We start from the raw sequence: 24,953 nt of genomic DNA on the forward strand, positions 1-24,953 counted from the left end.
TCTTAACCTTCAGTTGTCTTGGAGTGTCTAAGTGTCTCAAACAAAAATTTGCAGTCACACCAGCCTTGCAAAATCTAACCATGGATCAGTCTGGCTCTATACATTCTCTGTGCTTACGTCTTACCTGCTAGCGTTGCTGGGGTTGGGGGAGCAGGGCAGAAATCATACAGCCTTGTAGATTAGTGCCACTACCGAATCAGGCTTTAGTTTTAACTGGAACTCAAACAATTCTAGTGCTTCTTCCGTTAGTGCTTAGTACCTATTTCCATGTTTGAGTACTTCCTTTTAAATTTTACTGAGACCTTGTTAATTAGGTGATAAAAATCCTATTTTATAGGTAATAAAACAGCTCAAGGACCCAGAGTCACACTGTTCTTGAATCTGGGTTAGTCCGACTCCAAAATTCTTGCTTTTTTAATTCCATTCTGTTACTCATCTACAGTTTTAAGTCTCATTCTTAAGTCTTAGAAGTACGTGTATTACTGAACAATAAGCCATATGTAATTGTTTAGAGGTGCTTCCTTTAAAACAGCAAGTTTGAGATTTTTGGATTATTAATGAATGTTGACATGTTGTATACAAATTATTACCTGGACCATCATAGAAGGCTATCATTTATGAGAATTGGTAGATTTTTGTCTTTAAAGTGCTAGTTCCTTACATTGTCAACTTCTAAGAAGATATTTACAAGTTCACAAAATTTGAAATGCTCTAAAATTTGAAACTTTCCACAGCTGACACCTTTGTTCTCTGATGGTTCAGTGCACACAGACTTGCTTTCATGCACAAAATTTTAAAAAATACTGTGTAAAATTACTTTCAAGCTATATGTGTAAGGTGTGTATGAAACATAAATGAAATTTTTGTTTGTTTGTTTTTTCTGAGACGGAGTCTTGCTCAGTCGCCCAGGCTGGAGTGCCGTGGCGCGATCTCGGCTCACTGCAAGCTCCGCCTCCCAGGTTTACACCATTCTCCTGCCTCAGCCTCCCGAGTAGCTGGGACTACAGGCGCCTGCCACCATGCCCAGCTAATTTTTTTTGTATTTTTAGTAGAGATGGAGTTTCACCATGTTAGCCAGGATGGTCTCCATCTCCTGACCTTGTTATCCACCCGCCTCGGCCTCCTAAAGTGTTGGGATTACAGGCGTGAACCACCGCACCCGGCCATAAATGAATTTTGTGTTTAGGCTTTGGTCCTATTCCCAAGATATCTCATCATGTATATGCAAATGTTTCAAAATTAAAAAAAAACAAAAAAACCCAAAATTTGAAACGCATCTTGTCCTAAGCATTTCAGATAAGGGATACTCATCCTGTAGTATAATTTTTGTGATACTTTTGGGAATACATTTTATTAGGATTAAAACTCATTTAAAAATTTAAATAGTAATTTAAACTAACTTTAAGACTTTTTTAAAAACTAATTTTAAAATCATTTTGAAAATAATTCATTAGTATTTCAAAATTGCAACAGTTTCACAGGTTGAAGTGGGAATGGAAAGAGTAGAATCTGAATAATTGCTATGAAAACTCTGCCTCTGCATTTTACTTGCCATAGTGCTTGGTTTAAGAACTGCAATACCTCTCTACCTTTGTAATTTGAAAATCATTGAGATTTTGAATGTCGTGACTAGTAGTTCTTCTAGATTTTCTTTCTATAAAACATTCAATTTTACTCATATTGTGCTTAACATGAGGGAGTTGGGAAGATAACTGTTGAAAGCCAGAAGGCTGCTGCTTATCTATGTTTTGCCACTAACCAGTCATGTAATAACAGCAGATCACTATCTCTGTAAAATGAGGTTATATCAGATACCTTCTAAGGTCTCTTCCTGTTACAAAGTTTTGTGCTTCTCTTCTGAAAATATGAAGAAATTGTGCTTTCACCCATACAGTAAATTCAACTAAAGAAAAGCCTTACTTAACGTGGTTAAATCAAGATACTGTCCTTATTTGAAATTAAAACATAGCAATTGTTTGAGAATAGATGATGAAAACCCCATTTTAGAAAGAACATTTTATAAAAGCCTGAAATTGTTACTGAAAGATTATTAAAAATACCATGATACAGTAGGATTAACTTTATAGTTAGTATTAATGTGTACGAAATATTTTTGTAGAAATTTGCTATTTTCTGTATCTGTTATTCACTATATTGGTTATGTGTAAGTAATTATAGAAATGTAAACTTTTAAAAATTATTTGAAGCTGAATTTTTTAGCTTCAAAGAAACCTGTAAACCTTTATTTAGAAAGGAAGTTGACTTTTATTGTATTTCTATTCTAGAATTGTGTTATCTAGAACTTTCTGCAGTGATGCAAATGTAATGTAGCTATACTGTTCAGTATGATTGTCACTAGCTAATTGTGGAAATTGAGTACTTGAAATATGGCTTATAACTGAAAACCTAATTTAATTTTAAATAGCCACATGTGGCTAGTGACTGAGACAGTACTGTTTTAGAAAATGCTAAGCAATATGCCAGAGAGTAATTACAAGACTTTAGTTCTAGTTCTTTGTGCCATTTCAGATTACTGTCCTTTCCCATTTTGTATTCAGCCTTGCTTTTCAGCCTTATTTGTACTTATATATTTTGGCCTCATACTGAATCTTTGCTTAGCACGGAATGGTCTTCTCAGCCTATGAAAATATGAGCCTTCAAGGGATAGCTTAAATGTCACATCTAGCAAAGTCTTCCTTGATCCTCTGGACTATGGCAAATGATACTGTCCCTTATTATTTATGTGACCCAGGGTAAGTCTTGACTTTTTTGATTCTTGATCTGTCATATGGAAAAAAAATTACCTGCGCCTAACAGGGTGGTTATTAGGGGCAAGGGTTTGGATGTGGAGATCAGTAGAAATGGTGTATATAAAAGCTTTTTGACAGTTTTCAAGAATGTACAATTTTAAGGTGATGAGCCATTTTATAAACATTAAGACTGAGTCCCAGAGAAATTAACTTTCCCACTATCCACCCATCATCTCTCATTTTCCACCTCATCCCACTTAGTACCTCATTTGCAATAATTCTTTAGCTATATTGGTTTCTATAACCCTTTCATCCTTCTTCCTCCTCCCCCACTTCTTGACCAACTTAAAGTTCATAATCCATCATTAAAATCACTTATTTCTCTACACCATCAACTCCCTTGCCTGTTTCTCTTTTAAATTGTGCATGCCTGGTAAAATGTCCAACCCGGGTTAAATCTTGCTCTGTGCCTTCTTCACGCCTCCACTCAGGCAGCTGAAAGCTGGTCGATGCTGCTATAATTCAAGATCAGTAACTTTAAGCATGACTTGTCTTTTTATTCTCTTTATAGTGTGTTTTGCAGAGCAGCCTAGCTTATCAGGAGTTTCTTTCATGGATCATGCCTTTGGTGTTGCATCTAAAACATTATTGTCATATCTAAGGTCATCTAGTTTTTTTTGCTCTGTTGTCTTCTAGGGTTTTTATAGTTTTGCATTTTATACTTAGGTTTATTTTCTATTTCAAGTTAATTTTTGTAAAATCTATGTCTAGAATTATTTATTTGTTTGTGGATGTCTGGTTGTTCCAGCATCGTTTGTTGAAAAGATCTTTTCTTTATTACATTGCCTTTGCTCTTTTGTTAGAAATCAAAGTTAACATATAAAGACTATATGAGTCTGTTTTGGGACTCTATTCTGTTCCACTGACCTGTCTATTCTTTAGCCAGTACCACATGTTCTTGATCACAGTAACTTTATGGTAAGTCTCAAAGTCAGATAATGTAAGTCCTCTGACTTTGTTCTTCTTCAATGTTGTGTTGACTATGCCGGGTCTTTTGTCTCTCCATATACATTTTAGGATCAGTTTGTTGCTAGCTGAGATTTTAATTGGAATGTTGAATCTGTAGATCAAGTTGGGAAGAACTAATATCTTGACAATATTGAGTCTTCCTATTCAAGAACATGAAATATCGCTCTATTTATTTAGTTATTTTATTTTCTCAGAATTGTAGTTTTCTGCAGGTAGATCTTATACATATTTTGTTAGATTTATACCTAAGCATTTTATTGTTTTGGGTGCTATGTAAATGGTACTCTGTTTTTAACTTCAAATTCCACTTGATCATTACTGGTACATAAGAAAGTGATTGACTTTTTTTTTTTTTTTTTTTGACTTTGCATTCTGTAACCTTGCTATAATTGATTATTAGCTCCAGGAGTTTTTTCATCACCCACAAACAATGACAGTTTTATTTCTTCCTTTCTAATCAGTATACGTTTATTACTTGCCTTTTCTTGTCTTATTACTTTAGTAAGGACTTCTAGTATGCTGTTGAAAAAGGAGTAGTGAGGGGAAAATCCTTGCCTATTTCTAATCTTAACTGGAAAGATTCTAGTTTCTTGACATTAAGTATGATATTGGCTGTGGGTGTTTTGTTTTGTAGATGTTCTTTATCAAGCTGGGGAAGTTGCCGCTATTGCTAGTTGGATGTCCCTTTGTATTGCTGACTAATATTTCATTGTATGGGTTTACCACAGTTTGTATATTCATTCTTCTCTTGATAAACATTTGGATTGTTTCTGTTTCTTGGATGTACAAATAAAACCATTGTGAACATTGGTATACAAGTGTACAAGCCTTTGTATGGACACATGCTTTCTTTACTGATGAGTAAAGACACAGGAATGATATGGCTGGATCATATGGTATGTTTAACTTTAAGAGACTGCTAAGTGTATTCCAGTGTGGTTTTACCATTTTACAGTTTAATCAGCAATGTAGGAGCGTTCTAATTCATCCACATTTTCTTCAAAACTTGTTGTCAGGCCATTTAATTTTGTCCCCTCTTATGGCTATGTAGTAGTACCTTATTTTAGTTTTAATTTACGTTTCCTCAGTGATGTTGATCATCTTTTCATGTGCTTGTTCATGTGTCTTCTTGGTGATGTCTGTTCAGTTTTTTTTTTTTTTTTTTTTTTTTTTTTTAAGGGAGAGGGTCTTGCTCTGTCTGCAAGGCTGGAGTGCAGTGGCATGACTGCAGCTTACTGCAGCTTACAGTGGCATGACTTACCTTCTAGGCTCAAGCAATTCTTCCATCTCAGACTCCTAAATAGCTGGGACTACAGGCGTGCACCACCATGTTTGGCTCATTTTTTATTTTTTATAGAAATGGGTGCTCACTGTGTTGGCCAGGGTGGTCTCAAACTCCTGGGCTCAAGCAGTCCTCCTGCTATAGCTTCCCAAAGTTGCTGGGGTTACAGTCATGAGCCACTGTACCCAGCCTCTTTAGCTCATGTTTTATTGGCTTGTCTTTATTGTGGAGTTTTGGGAGTTCTTTATGTGTTTTGAATCTTAACAGGTATAAATCCTCTACTAGATGCATGTTTTGCAAGGATTTTCTCCTAATTAGTGGTTTAAGTGTCGAAGAGCAGAATTTTTTTTATTTTGATGAAGCCCGCTCGTTGTGCTTTTAGTGACATATGTAAGAAATACGTGCCTAACCTAAGGTCACAGATATTTGCATTTCTAGATAAATTTTAGAACAACTTGTCAGTTTCGAATAAAGATGGGAATTTCATTGTGTTAAATCTGTAGATCAATTTAGAATTAATGTGTTAATAATGTTGTATCTTCTGATCCATGAATACAGTATATCTCTCCATTTTTTTAGATAATCTTAAATTTCTCTCAGCAAATTTTATAATTTTAACTGTACAGTTTTTTCACACCTTCGGTCAGATTTATCTGTATTTTATCTGTTTTTCTTTTTCTTTTTCTTTTTTTTTTTGAGACAGGGTCTTGCTCTGTCACCCAGGCTGGAGTGCAGTTGCACGATCTTGGCTCATTGCAACCTCTGCCTCCCAGGCTCAAGTGATCCTCCCACCTCAGCCTCCTGAATAGCTGGCACCCCAGCTACCATGCCTGGCTAACTTAGTATTTTTTGTAGAGACGGGGTTTGGCTATATTGCCCAGGCTGGTCTCAAATTCCTGAGCTCAAGCAATTTACCTGCCTCAGCCTCCCAAAGTGTTCACATTACAGGGGTGAGCCACTGCACCCAGCCCTTATTTTCTACTTTTGATGCTATTCTAGCTAGCAATGTTTTACAACTTTTATTTTGTAATTTTCTGCTGCTAATACATAGAAATACAATCGATATGTGTATATTGGTCTTAGGTCCTGCATAAGGGCCACTACTGTCCTTGCTGAACACCCTTGTCATAGTAGCTTTATTGTAGATTCCATCATATTTTCTCTAAAGACAATTGTGTTTTCTGTGAATAAAGACATTTCATTTGTTCCTTTTTGATTTGAAATTTCTTTCTTTTTCTTGCTTGATTGTACTGGCTAGAACCTTCAGTACGATTTTGGATATAACTCCAAGACTGCCTAGCTCTATTTAGTTTCTCGGTCCTTGTGCTTCACTTTGTCTACTGCCTCTGAGGGATTAGAACTTTCTTGCCTGTTGACTATTAACTTGAAATAGTTGTTTCAGGCAAAAGGATAAATCTTGTTACTCCTTCATGTCTGAAAGGAGCAATCTCTATTCTATTTCACATCAAGCTTTTATTCTCACCACTCCACCAAAACAGTTGCTAAGTTCAGTGGTTACTTATTAGTGCTTTTTTTTTTTTTTTTTTAACTTCTTGGCAGCATTTGGAATAATTGAGCACTCTCTAGGTACTTTCTTCGCTTAATGTATAGGATACCCTCTTGGTTCCCTTCCTGCTTCCCTGGACAGCTTTATTGATGCTACGCCATTTAAATGTTAGGATGCACTGTGGATCCTTGACATTTACACCTTTGTTCTCTGTATTTTTACTGCCTTGCTAATTGTCTGTTTCCTCATTAAAATGCAAACTCTCTAATGGCTCAGCACCTAGGGCAGTGCCTGGCACAAAGTGTTCACCCAACACATACCAATGAATGAATGAAGAAATGGTTGGTTTTCTCAACCAGTTTTTGGCATGTGACCCAGGTTTCTCCTTAGAACATAGAAACCTTTAATTCCAGAATTATTTCTAGTTATGACATGAGATGAAGTTAGAGATTCTTTCATACTCTGATAATATTTGTTTACAGTTTATAGTGTTAAGTACGTTATTTAATTCACTTGGCTTTATTCTTACATGGTTATTTCTGTTTGAGTATTGTTTGGAGATTTTATTGGAAAACCTTTTTGTTTTATTTACAGAGTTGACATCACTTACCTATCAGTTTAAAACAAATCAGGTTAATTACTGAATGTACTGGTGATAAATTTTATTCTTCCAAAATGTGTTTTGTTGAAGTATGTTGAAATTTTTGAGGACAACTATATGCTATCACATTGCTAGTTTGTTAATGTATATTTTATTAGTTGCCTCTAAATTATTCTAAATTTTGAGGATTCTGAAAGGATTCATATCTTAGAGATTTTCAAAGATGGTGTGTAGTTGGACACAGACTAAAATAAATGTTTCATTTATAGCATATTTGCATATACCCATTGTGTAGATCTTAACATTTGAAAGATCCTGGGAATTGAAATGTCCAGTATGCATGCTGTTGCTGTAGATTGAGAAGTGAAATGTGGTAAAAGATAGCATCAGAGTTTTAAAAAGTGTAGTATCAAAAGTTTGTGATGGTTTCTGTTACTTCTTGGTTCATTTCTGAGAGTCAGGGAAGAAAGAAATGGAATGGTTGCCATTTTATTCATACTTTCATTTCAAACACTTTTAGTGTGATCTGTAATGTGGATCTCACTCATTTTTTTTATAACCCATTTTTTAAATAACCCATAGCAGTTATATACATTTTCTTTTCTGTCGCAAACATCTTGAATGTGTGTATTTACAAATGTTTTGTATCTCCCGGGCACTCTGTAAATACTGACTGAATGACTGTTCAAAGACACATGAAGACTCCAAAGAGTTGTGTTTTCATGGTTGTAGTGTTTTTGTGGAGCTACAGATAGGAGAATAAATGCTGTCTGTCTCTTTCTCTGAAATAAGAAGTTCAATTTAATTAATTAGCTCATGATGCAAAATTAAACTTTTAAATCAGGAAGACAGAGTAGAAACAGAGTATCCTATTTTATTATGGCTTTCCTTCATGTCTGGAGTGTGCAGTAGCCAGGACCACCTTATGACAAGGTTGGAGTCTTGCTAGATATGTAAGATTCAATTCTTTGCTATTCCTTTGCCTCTTTATATTCTAGACTTACATTACCAGTAGTGATTAACTTACTTTAAATAATTTAGCTCTTTAATAATAAACGTTTACATTTCTCCAGGACCTTTCTGCTCTCCAGTTAAACTCAGTTTCATGTGGGAAAGTAGAGGGAGGAAGTAGTAGTAGGCTTAAAGATTGGTAGTCTCTGAGTAGTGAGGCTTTCTCATTTGGACTTTGGTTTAAGAACCACAACAGAAAATCTGTTTCTCCACAGTTTTAAGATTCCATGGGGGAAAATCTTATTCAGAAGTGGTTTTTAACATTTGGATTTCTTCCAGGAATGGAAATGTATTAGATTCTTTTATTTGCAACAACAGAACTCTGGCTAATTAAAACATAGCTAAGACATACTACCTGTCTTAGTCAACTTGGGGTGTGTATTATAGTCCATTCGTGTTGCTATAAAGGAATACCTGATACTGGTAATTTTAAAGGAAACAGGCTTATTTTGGCTCACCATTCTTCAGGCTGCATAGGAAACATGGTGCTGGCATCTGTTTCTGGTGAGGGCCTCAGGAAGCTTAGAATCATGGGAGAAGGTGAAGGGGAGCCAACATGTTACATAAAGCAAAAGAAAGTGGGAAAGTGCCAGCCTCTTTTAAACAGCCAGCTCTCCTCTCCTGTGAACGCAGAGAGTGGAAACTCACTCATTACCACAGGGACAGCACCAAGCTATTAATGAGGGCTTCACTCCCGTGACCCAAATACCCCTCATTAGGTCCATCTCCAATATGGGAGGTCACATTTCAACATGAAATTTGGAGGGGACAGAACATCCAAACCATTGCAGGCTGCTGTAACCAAATACTGTAAACTAGGCAGCTTAAACAGCGTTTATTTCTCACAGTTGGGGAGGTTGGGAAGTCCAAGATCCATGTGCCAGCAGATCCAGTTCTTGATGAGGATCTTCTTCTTGGATTGTAGACAATCACTTTCTCACTGTTTCCTCATGTGGCCTAGAAAAAGTGAGGGAGTGAGCTCTCCTTTCTTTGTTTTAAGGACACCAATCCCATCATGGGGAGCCCCACCTGTATGACTTTATTTAAACCTGATTATCAGACAGAGGCCTACCAAATACTACCATTGAGGTCAGAGCTTCAGAATGAATTTTTGGGAGGACACAAATATTCACTCCATAAAACTTCTCTTACTCCATTTTTTAATTCTTGTTATTTTACCTCCATCTGAAGGGGATAAAATAAAAACTAGAAATTCTTTAGTCCTCAGTAATGTTAAGTTTACCTTTCTAGGGTAATTAGGGTAATTATTTGACAAAATATACAGAAAGTTTTATCTGCATACATATGTACAGGCAGTAATTTTTTACTTTTAGGTCTTCAGTCCATCTGGGTTTTTTTTTTTTTTTTTCTTTCAGTGTTTAGTATAAAAGAGGGGTCTGTATTTTTCCAAGTATTTTGCTCATGCTCTTTCAGCATTTCTTGACTAATATATTATTTCCCCACTCAAAATATTGGCTTTATTATATACCGTGTCCTATTATGTATAGGTCTGTTTGTGTACTTTCAATTATTTTATGTTACTAATACCAAATTTTTATTAATTTTACTTTAATATTTTCCCTCTTCAGTAGTCTGTTAGTGTTTTGAAATATTTTTGGCAGTTATTTCTACCCTGTTTTTTAAAAATTTTTATCAGGGTTTTCACTATAATTGTATTGCATTTGTGTATTAATATGGGGAGAATTGACGTGTAAATAAGTTTTCCTACCTAGGAATATGGCATAGCTGCTATTTTTTCAAGTCAGGTTTATAAGTTTTTTACAATTTTATTCATGAATGTTTTAAATATTAATGTTTACAAATTAAACCCTTTTCTGCAATAAATGTGTAAAGATGTCACCCTTTATAACATACTGATTATATACTTCATAGACATTTTGCATATGTTTATAAGCAACCACATTATTGGTTCTAGTAGCCTTTCATTTCATTTCATCTTCTTGGATTTTTCAGGTAATAGATTTTTCAAATAATAATTCTTTCTGTTCCTTCCTAATATTTATCGTTTCCTTTTTCTTATTACACTGGATTGAATTTCCAGTCTCAGTTGAACAATGGTAATGATAGTGCACCATCTTGTCTTGATCTTTTTTTAATAGCCATGCCTCTTTCTCTTCAGTGCTGATAATGGCTGCTGATTTGAAAAGAATCTACTTCAGAGTCCTTTTCTTAGTTAGATTTTCTTTTTAAAATCAGATAGTAAATGTTTTATTAAATACCTTTGTAATATCAAATAAGAGAGTCGTGAGCTTTTAATGTGATGAGTAGTCTAAAAATGTCCTTTTGTTCTTAGAATAGTCCTACTCGGCTGTGTAGTTTTCCTAAATACAGAGCTATTATTTCATAATAAATGACATTTTTTATTAATATTCATGAGACTACTTTTTTATTTGTTTGTAAAATACCAAGCTTGTGATAGATTGCTAAACTACATTAGAATACTTTCACATTTCATGTATCTTGGATTAATTTTAAAATCTTAGTAATTATCTGTACTCTAGCATTATAGAACATGATAGTAAATTTTCAGGGCCTGATACTTTTTTGAAGCAATGGTTAAAAAACTGAAACTTTTAAATTTGTAGCTGTTAAGTGTAGTCAGTGTCAATGTCAGTCCCTTTTTGTAATATCCTCAGTCATCTCTTAGGTGATAAAATTTGCCTTCTAATTTACTTTTTTGTTTTTGTTTTTTCCTCTAAAAAAGAGTCATGGAAATAATATTGCATGAAGTTTTTTTTAAAAACATTTGGATGTGTTTGAACATGTTTAAATGCATTTTTCTTATCTAGTGGTACCCTTCTGCGTTTCAGTATTCATTTAAAAATATTAATTAGATGTAACTTTTAAAGGTATTGTTTATACAATTTCCATTTTTGAGTGTTTATTTTGGTTTACTTCTTGGTTTGTGTATTTGTTCTTTTATTTTGTTAGGGCACATATGTGAGTGGTAGACCTCCAAGGACTTGTTATACATATTCTAATATACTTATCAATGAGCAGCATCTTGCTTGACTATAGTAGTCATGAATGTTAGTTTTATTTCCCTCAAAACATAAGTTTTGCTCTATTGCTTTTGGGAAGGAAATATATATTATATGGAAGAAGTTTGATGTCATTTTTAACTTTTGCTTGTGAAATTTTTTTTCTTAACCCTAAAATGGAAAAAACAAAATTATTTTACGTTTATATAAACGTTTCTTCATTAATATTTTCTGGCAATTGATCTGTCTTTAATGACTTTTCAGTAGAGATACTTGATATAGGGATCCTCCAAAAAAGATACTTTAGTCTTTTATTTGGTTTGGGAGATCCTACATGCATAAGTTATCTATTGCTGTGTAAAAAATTTACCCCAAAACATAGTGGCTTTAAAACAATATCCATGTATTATCTGTCAGTTTCTGTGTGCCAGGAATCCAGGCATGACGTAACTCAATCTTCTACCTCAGTCTCTCTCTCAAGGCTGCAGTCAAAGTGTCAGCCAGAGCTGGGAACTCATGTGAAGGCTTAACTGGGGAAGGATCATGCTTCCAGGTCAACTCTGTCCTAATCTAGTGCTTTTTTTCACTGCAACACATATTGCTATTGTTAATTTATTTGATAGTGTATTGTTAATTTATTTGATAACGTATTGTTAATTTATTTCATAGTCACATTTGGATCTCATATCAAGCCCAGAAAACACCTGGTTCATTTCTTTTTGTTTGTTTTAAGTTTTGTGTGTGGTGCATGTGAGTGCATGTGTGTGTGTGTGTCTGTGTGTGTGTGTGTGTGTGTGTGTGCAGCTAGAGATAGTTACAGAGGGGATCAGGAAGGGAGGAGAGTGTTGACAGCTTTTTTCTATTTTAAGAATTGTAATAGTTTTTTTTCCCTCTGTAGGTGCCTTAGCTGGACCAATTATTGTGGAGCCACATGTCACAGCAGTATGGGGAAAGAATGTTTCATTAAAGTGTTTAATTGAAGTAAATGAAACCATAACGCAGATTTCATGGGAGAAGATACATGGCAAAAGTTCACAGACTGTTGCAGTTCACCATCCCCAATATGGATTCTCTGTTCAAGGAGAATATCAGGGAAGAGTCTTGTTTAAAAATTACTCACTTAATGATGCAACAATTACTCTGCATAACATAGGATTCTCTGATTCTGGAAAATACATCTGCAAAGCTGTTACATTCCCGCTTGGAAATGCCCAGTCCTCTACAACCGTAACTGTGTTAGGTGGGTATGCTTGAATTATGTATTCTGGTGATACTGGTGAAGATTATAATAAAAATATTTTTAAGAAATTAAAATGGTTGAAATTTGATTTAACTTTAGTTTTAAAGTAAAATAATTCAAATATGATTTTTCAAGATCCTTAAAATTTATGATTATTGGTTTCCTTTAAATAAAATCTTGTCTGTATATACCTACTTATCTATGTAATGCTGCATAGTTTTAGCTAGTGTCTATGAAAGATAGTGATGAGTTTTAATTATAATCTAAGTTCTGAGTTTCTGTAACATCTTTATTTTCATTATCTCTCCTCAAATTTTCAGCCTTTAATTAAATTACCATCTTAACTTTTTTCATTTTTAAAAAATTGAGTTTTGCATCTAGGAGCCATTGACACCTCATGTTTTAATTTTTCATATCAAATGTTATTCCTGCTATTTTAGATTTGCATAACTATCTGAATATTGTGCTTTCACTCATAATAGTGATATTCCACTATTTCCTATGATACCTGTTAAAGTTTATGGTAAAATGTTGACAAAGCTCATTAACCTTAAGCTACTTGCAGTGAAATGTAAACCAATTTGGAAATACTGATAAGTACTTTTGAAATGATAGAAATGAAAATTGAGGAGCAATAGCAACTGGTGGCTGCTCACATGAAGATCTACTGCTTAGATTCTTATTCAGACTGCTACTAGTAGTGTAGGTAGTTGACAGCTTCCAGCTGTTAGGTCCTTTAAGATTACTTCAGTTTTCAGGGCTATTCTTTTTGTGAGTGACCTCAGGCCAGTGACTGAGTGAGGCAGTGGTAGCCAAGGGTAAGCGCTTCTTGGGGCTAGTGGTTGAACAGGATATTAGTGTGAAGATTTTTACCCAAAGTGGGACTCCTTTAATGGAATATGCCCATTGGCCTGAATGGAGACTTTGTCAGGGTACTGGTAGCTCCATTTACTCAATTGAATCTTCCTTCTCTCTTTTCTCCCAGTTATCACTCCCTGATAAACTTTTTGTACTTCTCACATCACACACAGTGTCTGCTTCCCGGAGAACCAAACAAGTTAATAGCTCCAATGTTTAAGGACATAATATTAGTGTCTCTGAAGTATAGGACAGCAATTTTGTCCAAATTTATTACATATTTTTTCATGTTGAGAGATATTTTAATATAAAATTAGATATCTGAGGCTTAATATATTTAAGACACTGCCCTAAGAGCTGTGGGGACATATAACTTACATTTAAGAGATTTATATTTTTGAGAAATTTTCTGATTGGAAGGCAAGGCGTGAATATCTGAAAACTCACGTGCAGGACATCAGTAAAAAAGGTAACATAAAGTATGTTTATGATCACAAGTATGGCTCACTCCTGTAATCCCAGCACTTTGGGAGGCAGAGGCAGGTGGATCACTTGAGGTCAGGAGTACAAGACCAGCCTGGCCAACATGGCAAAACCCCATCTCTACTAAAAATGCAAAAACATAGCCAGGCATGGTAGCGCATGCCTGTAATCCCAGCTAGTCGGGTGGCTGGGTCTTGAGAATCACCTGTACCCGGGAGGCAGAAGTTGCAGTGAGCTGAGATTACACCACTGTACTTCCAGCCTGGGCAACAGAATGAGACTCTCTCAAAAAGAAAAAAAGAAAAAAAAGGACCTTGCATGTGAAAAGAGCAAGCTCATGGGGATAAAATCACTTTTCATTTTGCTTTAAATTGTAGTAGTTCCCTCTAAATTAATACAGTACTTACTGGCTTAAAATCCAGGCTGTTTGTTACAAGATTAGTCATTATTTTGCCCACACCTACTTCTCTTGCTTCATTTGTTCTACTCCTTGCTGCTGTTTTTTCAAAAACCCAAGTCTTATCATCATCATAAACTATTTGCAGTTCTTTTGACCTATGTTTTTATGGGTGTATCTCTTTCTGCCTGGATTGCCTTTTTTTCTGGCCTTTCTTTCTTCCATGTAACTATTCATCAAATCACATCCTTTTAGTAGCCATTCTTGACCCCTTTCTCCAAATCTGATGCTTTTTTGGCTGTCATTGTTACGTTGAACATATCTTTTTGTAGCAGTTATCACACTATTATAAATGTTTTCTGCAGTATAAACAAACAAGGGTTGGAGAGTAACTATGCATTTAAAAATTTAATTTTATGTCCTTAAAACCAATAAGAGTTTCCAGTATATAGCAGTCATACAGTGTTATTTGAGTAGGATATAGGAATGGATTAGTGAACTTGGTAGTCAAGAAGTATTTCGTAGGAGAGGTAGTTGAGTCAGTCAGTGGTGATTAGGTTTTGGGTAGGCAAAAATGAAAGAATATGAAAATGGTATTCTAGGATTGTGATAGTATGTAAACCAAGGCAGGGAAAACAAAACGATATGCAGTTCACCCTTGAACATCATGGGTTAGAGCTGTGTGGGTCCCTTTATACATGGATGTTTTTTCAACTAACTGCAAGTAGAAAATAGAGTATTTGTGGGATGTGAAACCTGCATATATGAAGGGCCGACTTTCTGTACATGGGTTCCGTAGGGCTAACTGCAGGACTTAAGTATGCACGGATTTGTTTATACTCAGGGATGCTGGAACCGACCCTCATCCCACTGCAGAATACTAAGGGACCACTATACATTAAGGGAAAATTTTCTTAACCCCAGTGTTGTTGAAATTTGGGGCCAGAATTCTTTGTTGTAGTGAGCTGTACTATTCGTTGTAGACAGCATCTGTGGCCTCTAAACACTATGCCAGTAAATGCCAATAGCATTCCTTGTTGTTAAACTCATAATGTCTCCAGACACTGCCAAGTGTCTTCAAGAGGGGAGCAGGAGTTAGTGGGTAATCACCGCCTGTTGAGAGCCCTGTGTTAGTGGAACACTGAATAAGTAATTTATTCGTTGTTCAAAGGATTTACATAAAGTACAAGAATTAAATTTTAGAATTATAGAGTGGGACCACATTAAAGTAACTTGAATGCCAGAACAGGGAATTTGAGCTCTGTTACTGGAAATTCATACTTTGTATTCAATAGTTGTACTGCCTCTCACCTGTCTTCTATTCTCAGACCCTTGCTATTTAAAATGTAGTTCATGGACCAGCAGCATTGGCATCACTTGAGAACTTGTTAAAAATAAAGAATTTCAGATCCCTCTTAGGCTTATTGAATGATAGTCTGCATTTTAGCAAGATTCACCAGTGACTTATATATACAGTGAAGTTTGAGAAACACTGCTTTGATCACATCACATAGAGGAACGCCTAACTCACGACTGACCTGATTTAGAGAGCAATGTGATGACAGTTGTGATTAGGAAGATGGGTCTGGTGTTTTTGATCATTTGAAATGAAGAGGTCCTTAAATCATAATATCTCAGCTGTGAGACCATGAAGATTTACAATTAATTTTGTAATTTCTGCCACATGAATGCAGACAAGAACTGTTACAGAGGAATAATTAGCAGAATTTTGTATCTGATTGGATATAAGAAGTAAGGAAAGTTTGAACAGTAATAGGTTTTGAAAGTTTGTGATTAAATTATGTTACTGCTAGTTAAATGGGCACATATGAATGAAAAACAGGTGTTGGTGATTGGGAGGATAAAATGATTTTGGTGTTAAGTTTGAGTTTGAGGAGCTAATAGGTGGAAATAACCAGGTGTAGGTAGTTAGAAGCTGAGGTGTCAAGCCTTGTATTAAAATTGGGGAAAGTTCAGAATCATCTGGGTAGTAGTCTATCAGATAAAAGTTTTTAAGTGAGATACAAAAGTAATTGCAGGCCCAGGACTGATTATTTATTTAAAGGAAGAGGTTAGAAAAAATAAGAGTTCTCAGAGAGAGTTATGAGAAGAACTCAGGCAGAGTAATATCATATGAAGAAAAGATAGGAAAGTTTTTAAGGAAATATTACTCTAGCAACCATTTCCACAGTAAGAAATAAGCCCTACAGAAAATGTTTTGACTATTTTTTAGTTTCTCCTAAGGACAGCACGTAGCTAGTATCATTCTAAATGCATAACTTAGGAATTACTTCATTACTTACAACAAATACTTTAACACATTAGGATTTAATTCTTTTCAACTGCTTGGGAAGAGCTGTGCTCAAATATCAGATTCAACAAAGTTAAAGAGACTAGACATAAAAGTGTTGAGTTTTAGATTAGGGGTCTTTGATGACATTAGAGTTTCAATGGAGTGGTAGTAGCAGAACCAAATTTAAGGAATATAGTATTTGCACCACGTATAATCACAAATGACTGTTTTCCCAAATCTATGTAGAACTTTTACTCACCAGTAAGAAAAAAATAGACAGCTGGCTATAATAGGCATTTTGCAGAAGAAAAGATTCCAAATGACTCATAAACATATGAAAAGATCTTCAACCTCATTCATAATCTGAGATATTAAACATAAAATCTCAGTGGCATACCATTACATACCTATCAGATTGCAAACATTGAGAAGTCTGTGACAATATCAGCTGGGTGACAATATCAACTGGTGAGTATATGGACCAGCAAGAGTGCTAGACTGGGAGGAAATTGGTACTTTGGAAAGGTTTTTGAAATTATCTGATAAAGTTGAAAATAAGTAGTAGCAATTCTGAAGATATACTTGTGCACAAATATGCTAAGATACATGAATGGAAATGTTTCTTGTAAAATTGTTCAGATGAAACAGGAACTCCATGTCCATTAATAAACTATAAAGCAATTAAAACTAATAATATATACAATTGTATATAAATCCAAATGGTCTAAAAATAAAAAAGTAAAAAAATGAATTCCAGAAACAATAAGCTAAAGCCAAATGTTCCAATATGAATGAATCTCCAGAACACAAAGTTGAGTCAAAGAAAAAGTACAAAAATACATGTGGTCCAATTCCATTCTTAAAAAGTTCAGAAACAGGCTAAACTGTGTTGTTTAGATTTGCATGAGTTGGTTGTAGAACTATAATGAAAAATAAACAGTTGATCTCCAAAGTCAATATAGTAGTTTCACATTGAGGCAGGCAGGTTTTTAAGATGTAGTAGAGGAATATGAGGGACTTGTGAGGTTCCAGTAATAATGTTTGTTAAGATGTGTGGTGGTTATATGGATGTTTAAAATTGTTCATTGCGTGTGTTGCGTGTACTTTTTCATTTGTTATTTTACAGTAATGCATCTTACGAAAGGAACTACATAAGGAAAATAATCATATCCATGAGAGTAAAATGTGAAGTAAAAATAGGTTTCAAAGTAAAATGTGAAACAAAATTTGGTTCTTTCAATACCATCAAGAACAGATGGTATTGAAAGAACCGACTTGAAATCCTGGAAATGAAAAAAAAAAAAATCATTGAAATAAAAACTCAATGCACACAGTAAACTGAAGACTGGACACAAAATTTATGAAGTCAGTACTGAGGAATTTACACAGAAGCACATAACAATTGCTGGAAAATGTGAAAAGATAAGAGATGTTGGGGGTCGAGTAGATTGAGAGGTTCTAACATTGTTACTTTACCCTGCTGAGGAACTTTCTTATATTGGAAGAAGATAGGTGGTATGTCCATTCCAATAAACTTAACTATTAGTGATGGTACCTGTTAGGATGACCTTGAAGTATATGTTGTAAATAAAAGTAATTGAACACATTCAGCAACCTTAATTGGTTCTTTTGGATATATGAGGAGTTAAAGGTTGAAAGTTCAAAAGGCAGTGTTTTAAATGAAATTATTGAGTCACTTATTGGGCCAAGAAAAACATTTCATCTCCAAAGCGTATGTTGAGAGGAACTTTTTTTTTTCATAACATTTTAACAGTAAGTCAAAATCATAACTTACTTTTAAAAGTGTTTGCTTTAAAATTTTTTTGCTGCAAAATGAAGCTATATATATATTTTTTTATATATGTATAAAACTTATCTTGCAGATAAATAATACCTTTAATCTCATAAAGGGAATTGTGATCTAGTTCACAGAAATTTTTTGTATATGTTAAGTTGGAAGGAATGCATCGTTCCCTAAAGGAATGTATATCTTTATCAGGTAGAGCCATCTTTGTAGTGGTGGTATGAATTCTTGGTCTCATTTGTCCTGGCTTATGATCTTTAGTTTTTCCAAGAATGTGATTGACGATGGCATTACCTAAAAAATGTGTGTAGATTTTATATGCAGTTGTCCTTAAGCTTGTGAAATATGTTTAGATGTGACTTGCAAAGATATAAACATATTCTTGTTTGAATGTAACTAATTTTTTAAAAAATATTTAAACAGTTGAACCCACTGTGAGCCTGATAAAAGGGCCAGATTCTTTAATTGATGGAGGAAATGAAACAGTAGCAGCCATTTGTATCGCAGCCACTGGAAAACCTGTTGCACATATTGACTGGGAAGGTGATCTTGGTGAAATGGAATCCACTACAACTTCTTTTCCAAATGAAACGGCAACGATTATCAGCCAGTACAAGCTATTTCCAACCAGATTCGCTAGAGGAAGGCGAATTACTTGCGTTGTAAAACATCCAGCCTTGGAAAAGGACATCCGATACTCTTTCATATTAGACATACAGTGTAAGTAAATGTAACATTTGCTTTTTTAATATTTGTCAGTATGTTTATCAAACTATTTTTAGTTTGAATATTTAATAGCTTTCCCTTGTTTATTTTTGTTTTTCTTTTAATTTTGTTTGTGTTTTCATGGAAAATTTCATTTAACCAAAACATTTTTAATCACTTTTGTAAAGATGAACAGATGACTTTAAAGTTGCTCTCCAACTTAAAATTATAATGTAACCATTTCCTTTTAAGATCTTAAAAGTAGGCTCGACTTAGGGAGTTATGGCAACTTGTACCTCAAAATGTACAGTGCTGAAGAACAAACAACTTCTGCATTCTAATTAATTGAGCTGTTATTCAGTTTCACTGATGCTGCCCATCTACTTTCTTGTTACTGTTTTTGAGATGGAGTCTTCCTCTGCTGCCAGCCTGGAGTGCAGTGGCACGATCTCTGCTCACTGCAACTTCCGCCTCCTGGGTTAAGTGATTCTCCTGCCTCAGCCTCCCAAGTAGCTGGGATTACAAGCGTGCACCACCATGCCCAGCTAATTTTTGTATTTTTAGTACAGATGGGGTTTCACCATGTTGGCCAGGCTGGTCTCCATCTCCTGACCTTGTGATCCTCCCGCCTCGGTCTCCCACAGTGCTGGGAATACAGTCCTGAGCCACCACACCTGGCCTTGTTTTCTTTGACTTCCCTATATGCATATTAATTAGTTTGAAAATCTGTATTTTTCAATATTATTTCTAATCTTGTCTCATTGATCATGTTATAAGAATTTTCTTAGATTAAAAAACAATATTTTAAATACATCATTGGATAATGACCATTGTAGATACAGTCAAAGCTGAGCCACTTGTTACTTGTATATTTTTGTTAAGGTATACTTTCCTGTGTATGTGTTTATATATTCTTTTGTATCTACTTTTCCCTTTGAATAAAGTTTCTTAGTTTTTAATACATTCTTTATGATTTGTATACCATTTAAAAATTTCGAGTAGTAGAAAAGGTGATGGCTGTGGATAGTTTATAGCAAAGATAATGAAAATTAGGCAGATTAGAGATAACATTAGGAAAAGTATTTAGGTTCTGCTTTTACTTCTATCCATGTACAAATTATAAATTTAGGTGTTTTTGAGGGAATTCTATTTTTTGTTGTTGCTACTTATTTGCTTTTTGATATGACATGCATGGAGTTTTAAGTTACACATATTCATTACACTTGGTGTAATGTTTTTTAAAGCTAATTCTCAGGATCTTTTTCAGCCTTTATAGGGTTAACTTGAAAAGCTGTCGTTCAAAAACTGTTACTGCCATTGCATTCTTAAATGCTAATACCAGCTTTTCCTAATTCTCTGGAGAATTCTGTTGAAATTTTTCTTTTTCCTTTTCCTACCTTGCTTTTACAGAGTCTTAACTTTTTTCTTTTTCTCATAAAATTCAGATCCCGATTGGAAGTTAATGTATTTTGCATATGCATATATGTTTACCTTTCCAGTGTCTAATAATGACTGATATTTTCAATTTGTAGTTTTTTGTTTGCTTGAATGAAATCTTAGATATATAAAATATTTCTTCTAATGTAAGTGTTTATAATATGGTTTTGATTTATTGGCTTACTCCTAAAATGTTCTTAGAATAGTCATGATATTTTTCCTTTTGTAAATTGGAGACCTATAGAACATGTAAACAAACTTAAATATTGTCTTATATGACAAATTTATGCCTCAATATTTAGAGGTATCCTTTTGGGATACTTTAATGCCTAAACTCACAGATATATGGACTGTTCTTTCAGCAACATTTTTTAGTACCACTTTTAAGTTACAAAAATGTTTGTTAATCTTTGCTGTTTCTTTTTTTAAATTTCTAAGATAATTATACCTTATTAAAAGTTCAGTTTTTTACAACTCTTTTGTAAACTTTGCTTTCCAGTAGGACAGTCTTCCCTGGCAGAGGTAAATACTGATCTGGTCTCTCTCTAGCTTCTCATGAGATCATATGCTGCTAACTTAGTTTTCTATGTAGCTCACAGAAAACTAGAGAGTCTCTGCATCATACATAATTTAACACTTCCTTGGGGAAGCCTTTTATCACCTCCAACCCCATCCCCAACCTAAATTAGGCCTTTCTTTTTATATTCTCTCTTAGCATCCTATTCTTTTCTTCCTGGCCCTCATAAGGGATTTTAGTTAAGTATTTTTAAGTGTCATCTTCCCTATTACTATTAGAATGTAAATTGTATGTATATAAAGTCTGTGTGTATACCAAACACCTAAAACAGTGTAGTGCAGTGGTATGAACTTGGCTCACGGCAAGCTCTGCCTCCCAGGTTCACACCATTCTCCTGCCTCAGCCTCCCGAGTAGCTGGGGCTACAGGCACCCACCATCACGCCTGGCTAATTTTTTTTTTTTTTTTTTTTTGTATTTTTCAGTAGAGACGGGGTTTCACTGTGTTAGCCAGGATGGTCTTGATCTCCTGACCTCATGATTTGCCCGCCTTGGCCTCCCAAAGTGCTAGGATTACAGGCGTGAGCCACCGTGCCTGGCCAAAACAGTGTATTATTTCTAAGTACTATGCCTCACACTCATTAGGAGCCAAACAAAATGATGGTTGAATGAATGATAGGTTTGGACTTAATAGTTTGGAAGTATGTATTTATATTGCTGGTAGATATGGATTCAACTAATTATGTGGCACATATGCTAAAAGACTTTTGGGTACGTGAAATGGATAAGTTTATGTTTTAGTACATTTGAGTCCCTAGCTAATTTACTTCAGTTGTAAGTATGTGGTCATAGAAAGCCTGTGTCACATCTCTACATGACCCCAATATATTAATTAATTGTAACATAGGGAATCTAATCTCTGCAATTGACCTCATATCTCTTAGAAGATATTTCCTTTTAGATTAAATATCTCTTTAAAGACTGTTTTATATGGTGACTTGGTACTACATGGTACTTAAATGCCATGTCTTATTTAATTAAATACTATAACATATTTGCTTTGTTCCTGTATCTCTACGTCTTGCTTAATAGGATACTTTCATTTTGCTTTTGGTGATTACAGGTTTATGAATATTCCTTAACATTTAGCATTTCTAATTACTCAAACTGTATGTAGTATAATTGCAATTTTTGGGGGGTACTCATTCTTCATTTTATTCTTTCAGCCAATATTTACGGAGTAGTGTCTTCCGTATTGATTATACATGTTGAGACTGAGGAAAAATGATTCCTGTTCTTCTAAGGCTTTGTCTGTTATGTTAATATTTTATCATGTATGTTGCATTTATCATTAACAAATGGTAATCTGTCCTGTCATGCATTTGTTTTATAGATGCTCCTGAAGTTTCGGTAACAGGGTATGATGGAAATTGGTTTGTAGGAAGAAAAGGTGTTAATCTCAAATGTAATGCTGATGCAAATCCACCACCCTTCAAATCTGTGTGGAGCAGGTAATGTTATATACTTTGAAAGAGAAATTATCTAAAAGTGAAACCTTCTTAAATCCCCATTAAAAATTGTTTTTATCTATATAATACATGATTATAGTAATAGCAGAAAATGAAAATTTTAATTAAATTTTCTGTCTTATCCTGCCCTACCTGTCCCCACCTTCCTACCCCCTCAGTTCTGATCTTTTGAGGCTGCTTAAGCAATTTTAGCAGTTTCTTTTGGTTAGTTGCAGTCAGAGGTCTTAGGGTGCTACAACTTAATAGTTTTTAACATTGTTGACTTCTTAGATAAATAATTATAATTTTATGTCTACTTCTTCATTTACAAACACACCCATATACACACATTCCTACCTTTCATAGTCCAAATGAAATTTTAGCGATTTTTAGTTAAACTCAGCAATCACTGTTTGCTTCTCTAGGACAGGTAAATGTTACTAAGAGCTAAGAAGTATACCAGACTTCTGTTTTCTCTTGTCTATAGCCATTTGTTTTCCCAATGGCTAATATTTGCCTCTTTTTACTTGTGTAGTTACTATGTGCATAATTTTCTTTCTCTGAAATTTCAAACTGTTATACCAAGGCTTTTATTCATATTTTGTCAGTATTTAGGGCCTATTTTTATCTCCAGATGTATCTGTCAACTTGAATAATTTCTTATTTTTTGGTCATTTCCCTCTTTTTTATTCCTGTTCATTCTTTTTGGAACTCCTATTTATTATATAATAAATATCCTTACTTTTATATTTTCAGATGGTCTTATTCTTCCTAGAAGGTTTTCTTGATTTTTAAAAAAATTTTCCATTGACTTAATGATATAAAAAAAATTTTTGGCCTGTTTTCAGTTTTTAAGAGCATCTTCTCATGAGACGGAGCATCTTCTCATTGAATATTCTTTAGAGAAGGAGAAGATGCTCTTATAAACTGAAAATAGGCCAACTATAAAAATACGTTATTTTCAGCCGGGCGCGGTGGCTCAAGCCTGTAATCCCAGCACTTTGGGAGGCCGAGACGGGCGGATCACGAGGTCAGGAGATCAAGACCATCCTGGCTAACATGGTGAAACCCCGTCTCTACTAAAAATACAAAAAGCTAGCCGGGCGACCTGGCGGGCGCCTGTAGTCCCAGCTACTCGGGAGGCTGAGGCAGGAGAATGGCGTGAACCCAGGAGGCGGAGCTTGCAGTGAGCTGAGATCCGGCCACTGCACTCCAGCCTGGGCGACAGAGCGAGACTCCGTCTCAAAAAAAAAAAAAAAAAAAAAAAAAAATACGTTATTTTCATAGCACACTTTTCTTATTTTATGAGTGTAGTATCTTTCTTGTTTCTTCCCAGGGATACTGGAGTTACTTCTTCCCCAGAGAGTTTTTTTCTGCTTTCTACATACTGTCTCTTTTCCCTCTAAGTTCTTTTGTTTTTTTGGTTTGATCTTTCGTTATGCAGATATTTCTTAATCTTGTTGGTTGTTTTAGTCTTTCACAGTGAGGCGTTAAAATAAAATGCTTAGTGGATGCTCTCTCTGTAGTGGGGATTGCTCATTAGATTCCACTTAGAGTGATCAGGTAGAGATGTGATTATTTTCCTGGGGAGACTCCAGATATCACTAATAGAAGAGTGGAAGTGTTTATTTCGTGACCATTCAGTTTATTTCTAGAATTAGCCTCCATTTTTTTGCCCGAGAGATAAATGTCTGGTATTTGTACAGAGTCGGGAGGAATCTGTTGTTTTGTGGTGTTATCTTTTAACTTGCTCTTGGCCTCCTTCTAGTTTTCTGAGGTACACTGAGTTGAACTCCAAAATTTTTGTTTGATTCTTTGGACCAAATTGGCTGCTTTCTCATCCATGTGCTTTTCATAAGCAACCCTTCACCCTAAAGTACAACTTTTCAACTTTGGGACTACTGATATTTTAGGCCGAAATTATTTTTTGTAGTGGGCAGTCCTGTGAATTGTAGGATGTTTTGAAGCATCCCTGGGTTGAGAAACACTGACCTAAGGCATATATTGTTTTTTAAATCTATTTTCTGTCTTCTAAAAGTTTGTTGGAACATCTTGTCTGTTGAATTCTGCCTCCTGTTTTCTCCTCTAAGGTTTTTAATAACTTTTTAATTTCTGTACTCTTTCTGGTGGGATTTTATGGGAGTTAGGAAGCACTATATCTGGTCAATCAGTTGTCTTTTAAGCATAGATACTATTTTAAAGGTAGAGAAAAATTTTCATTTACATTTTAAAAAATGGGAAGCAATCATTAGTTAAGATTTTTATTTGATAGAGTATTTCTAAAAGGCATACAATTCTGGATTCTCATCCCAGTGTCTTAACTTCTATATGTCTTTTTTGAGTAAGTCATTTAACCCCTCTAATCCTAAATTTCCTTGCCAATAACTACTTCGTAGAGTTTTTGTGAGGTACAGACAATGAATATAAGTCATGTAACCTAGACACAAAGGCATAGAATATGCTTTTGTTGTAGGTTTAATGTGATATTTAGATATTTCTAACTCTAAGTAATTTTACAATTTCTCAGAGAA

At 34.7% G+C, this 24,953-nt stretch overlaps 1 protein-coding gene across 5 annotated transcripts in view; it reads left to right on the forward strand.

The window, feature by feature from the left end:
* The window catches only part of NECTIN3 (nectin cell adhesion molecule 3), a 126,807-nt gene that overhangs the window by 20,731 nt on the left and 81,123 nt on the right, over positions 1-24,953 (forward strand). For all 5 annotated transcript variants that reach the window (XM_030940788.1, XM_030940803.1, XM_030940778.1 and 2 more), the window contains exons 2-4: positions 12,081-12,422; positions 18,681-18,977; positions 22,308-22,425. In XM_030940788.1, coding sequence (XP_030796648.1) covers positions 12,081-12,422; positions 18,681-18,977; positions 22,308-22,425 — 757 coding nt within the window. The remainder of the gene's footprint in view (positions 1-12,080; positions 12,423-18,680; positions 18,978-22,307; positions 22,426-24,953) is intronic.

The sequence above is a fragment of the Rhinopithecus roxellana genome, chromosome 1, assembly GCF_007565055.1.
Source record: "Rhinopithecus roxellana isolate Shanxi Qingling chromosome 1, ASM756505v1, whole genome shotgun sequence".
In the NCBI taxonomy this organism is placed as follows: Eukaryota; Metazoa; Chordata; class Mammalia; order Primates; family Cercopithecidae; genus Rhinopithecus; species Rhinopithecus roxellana.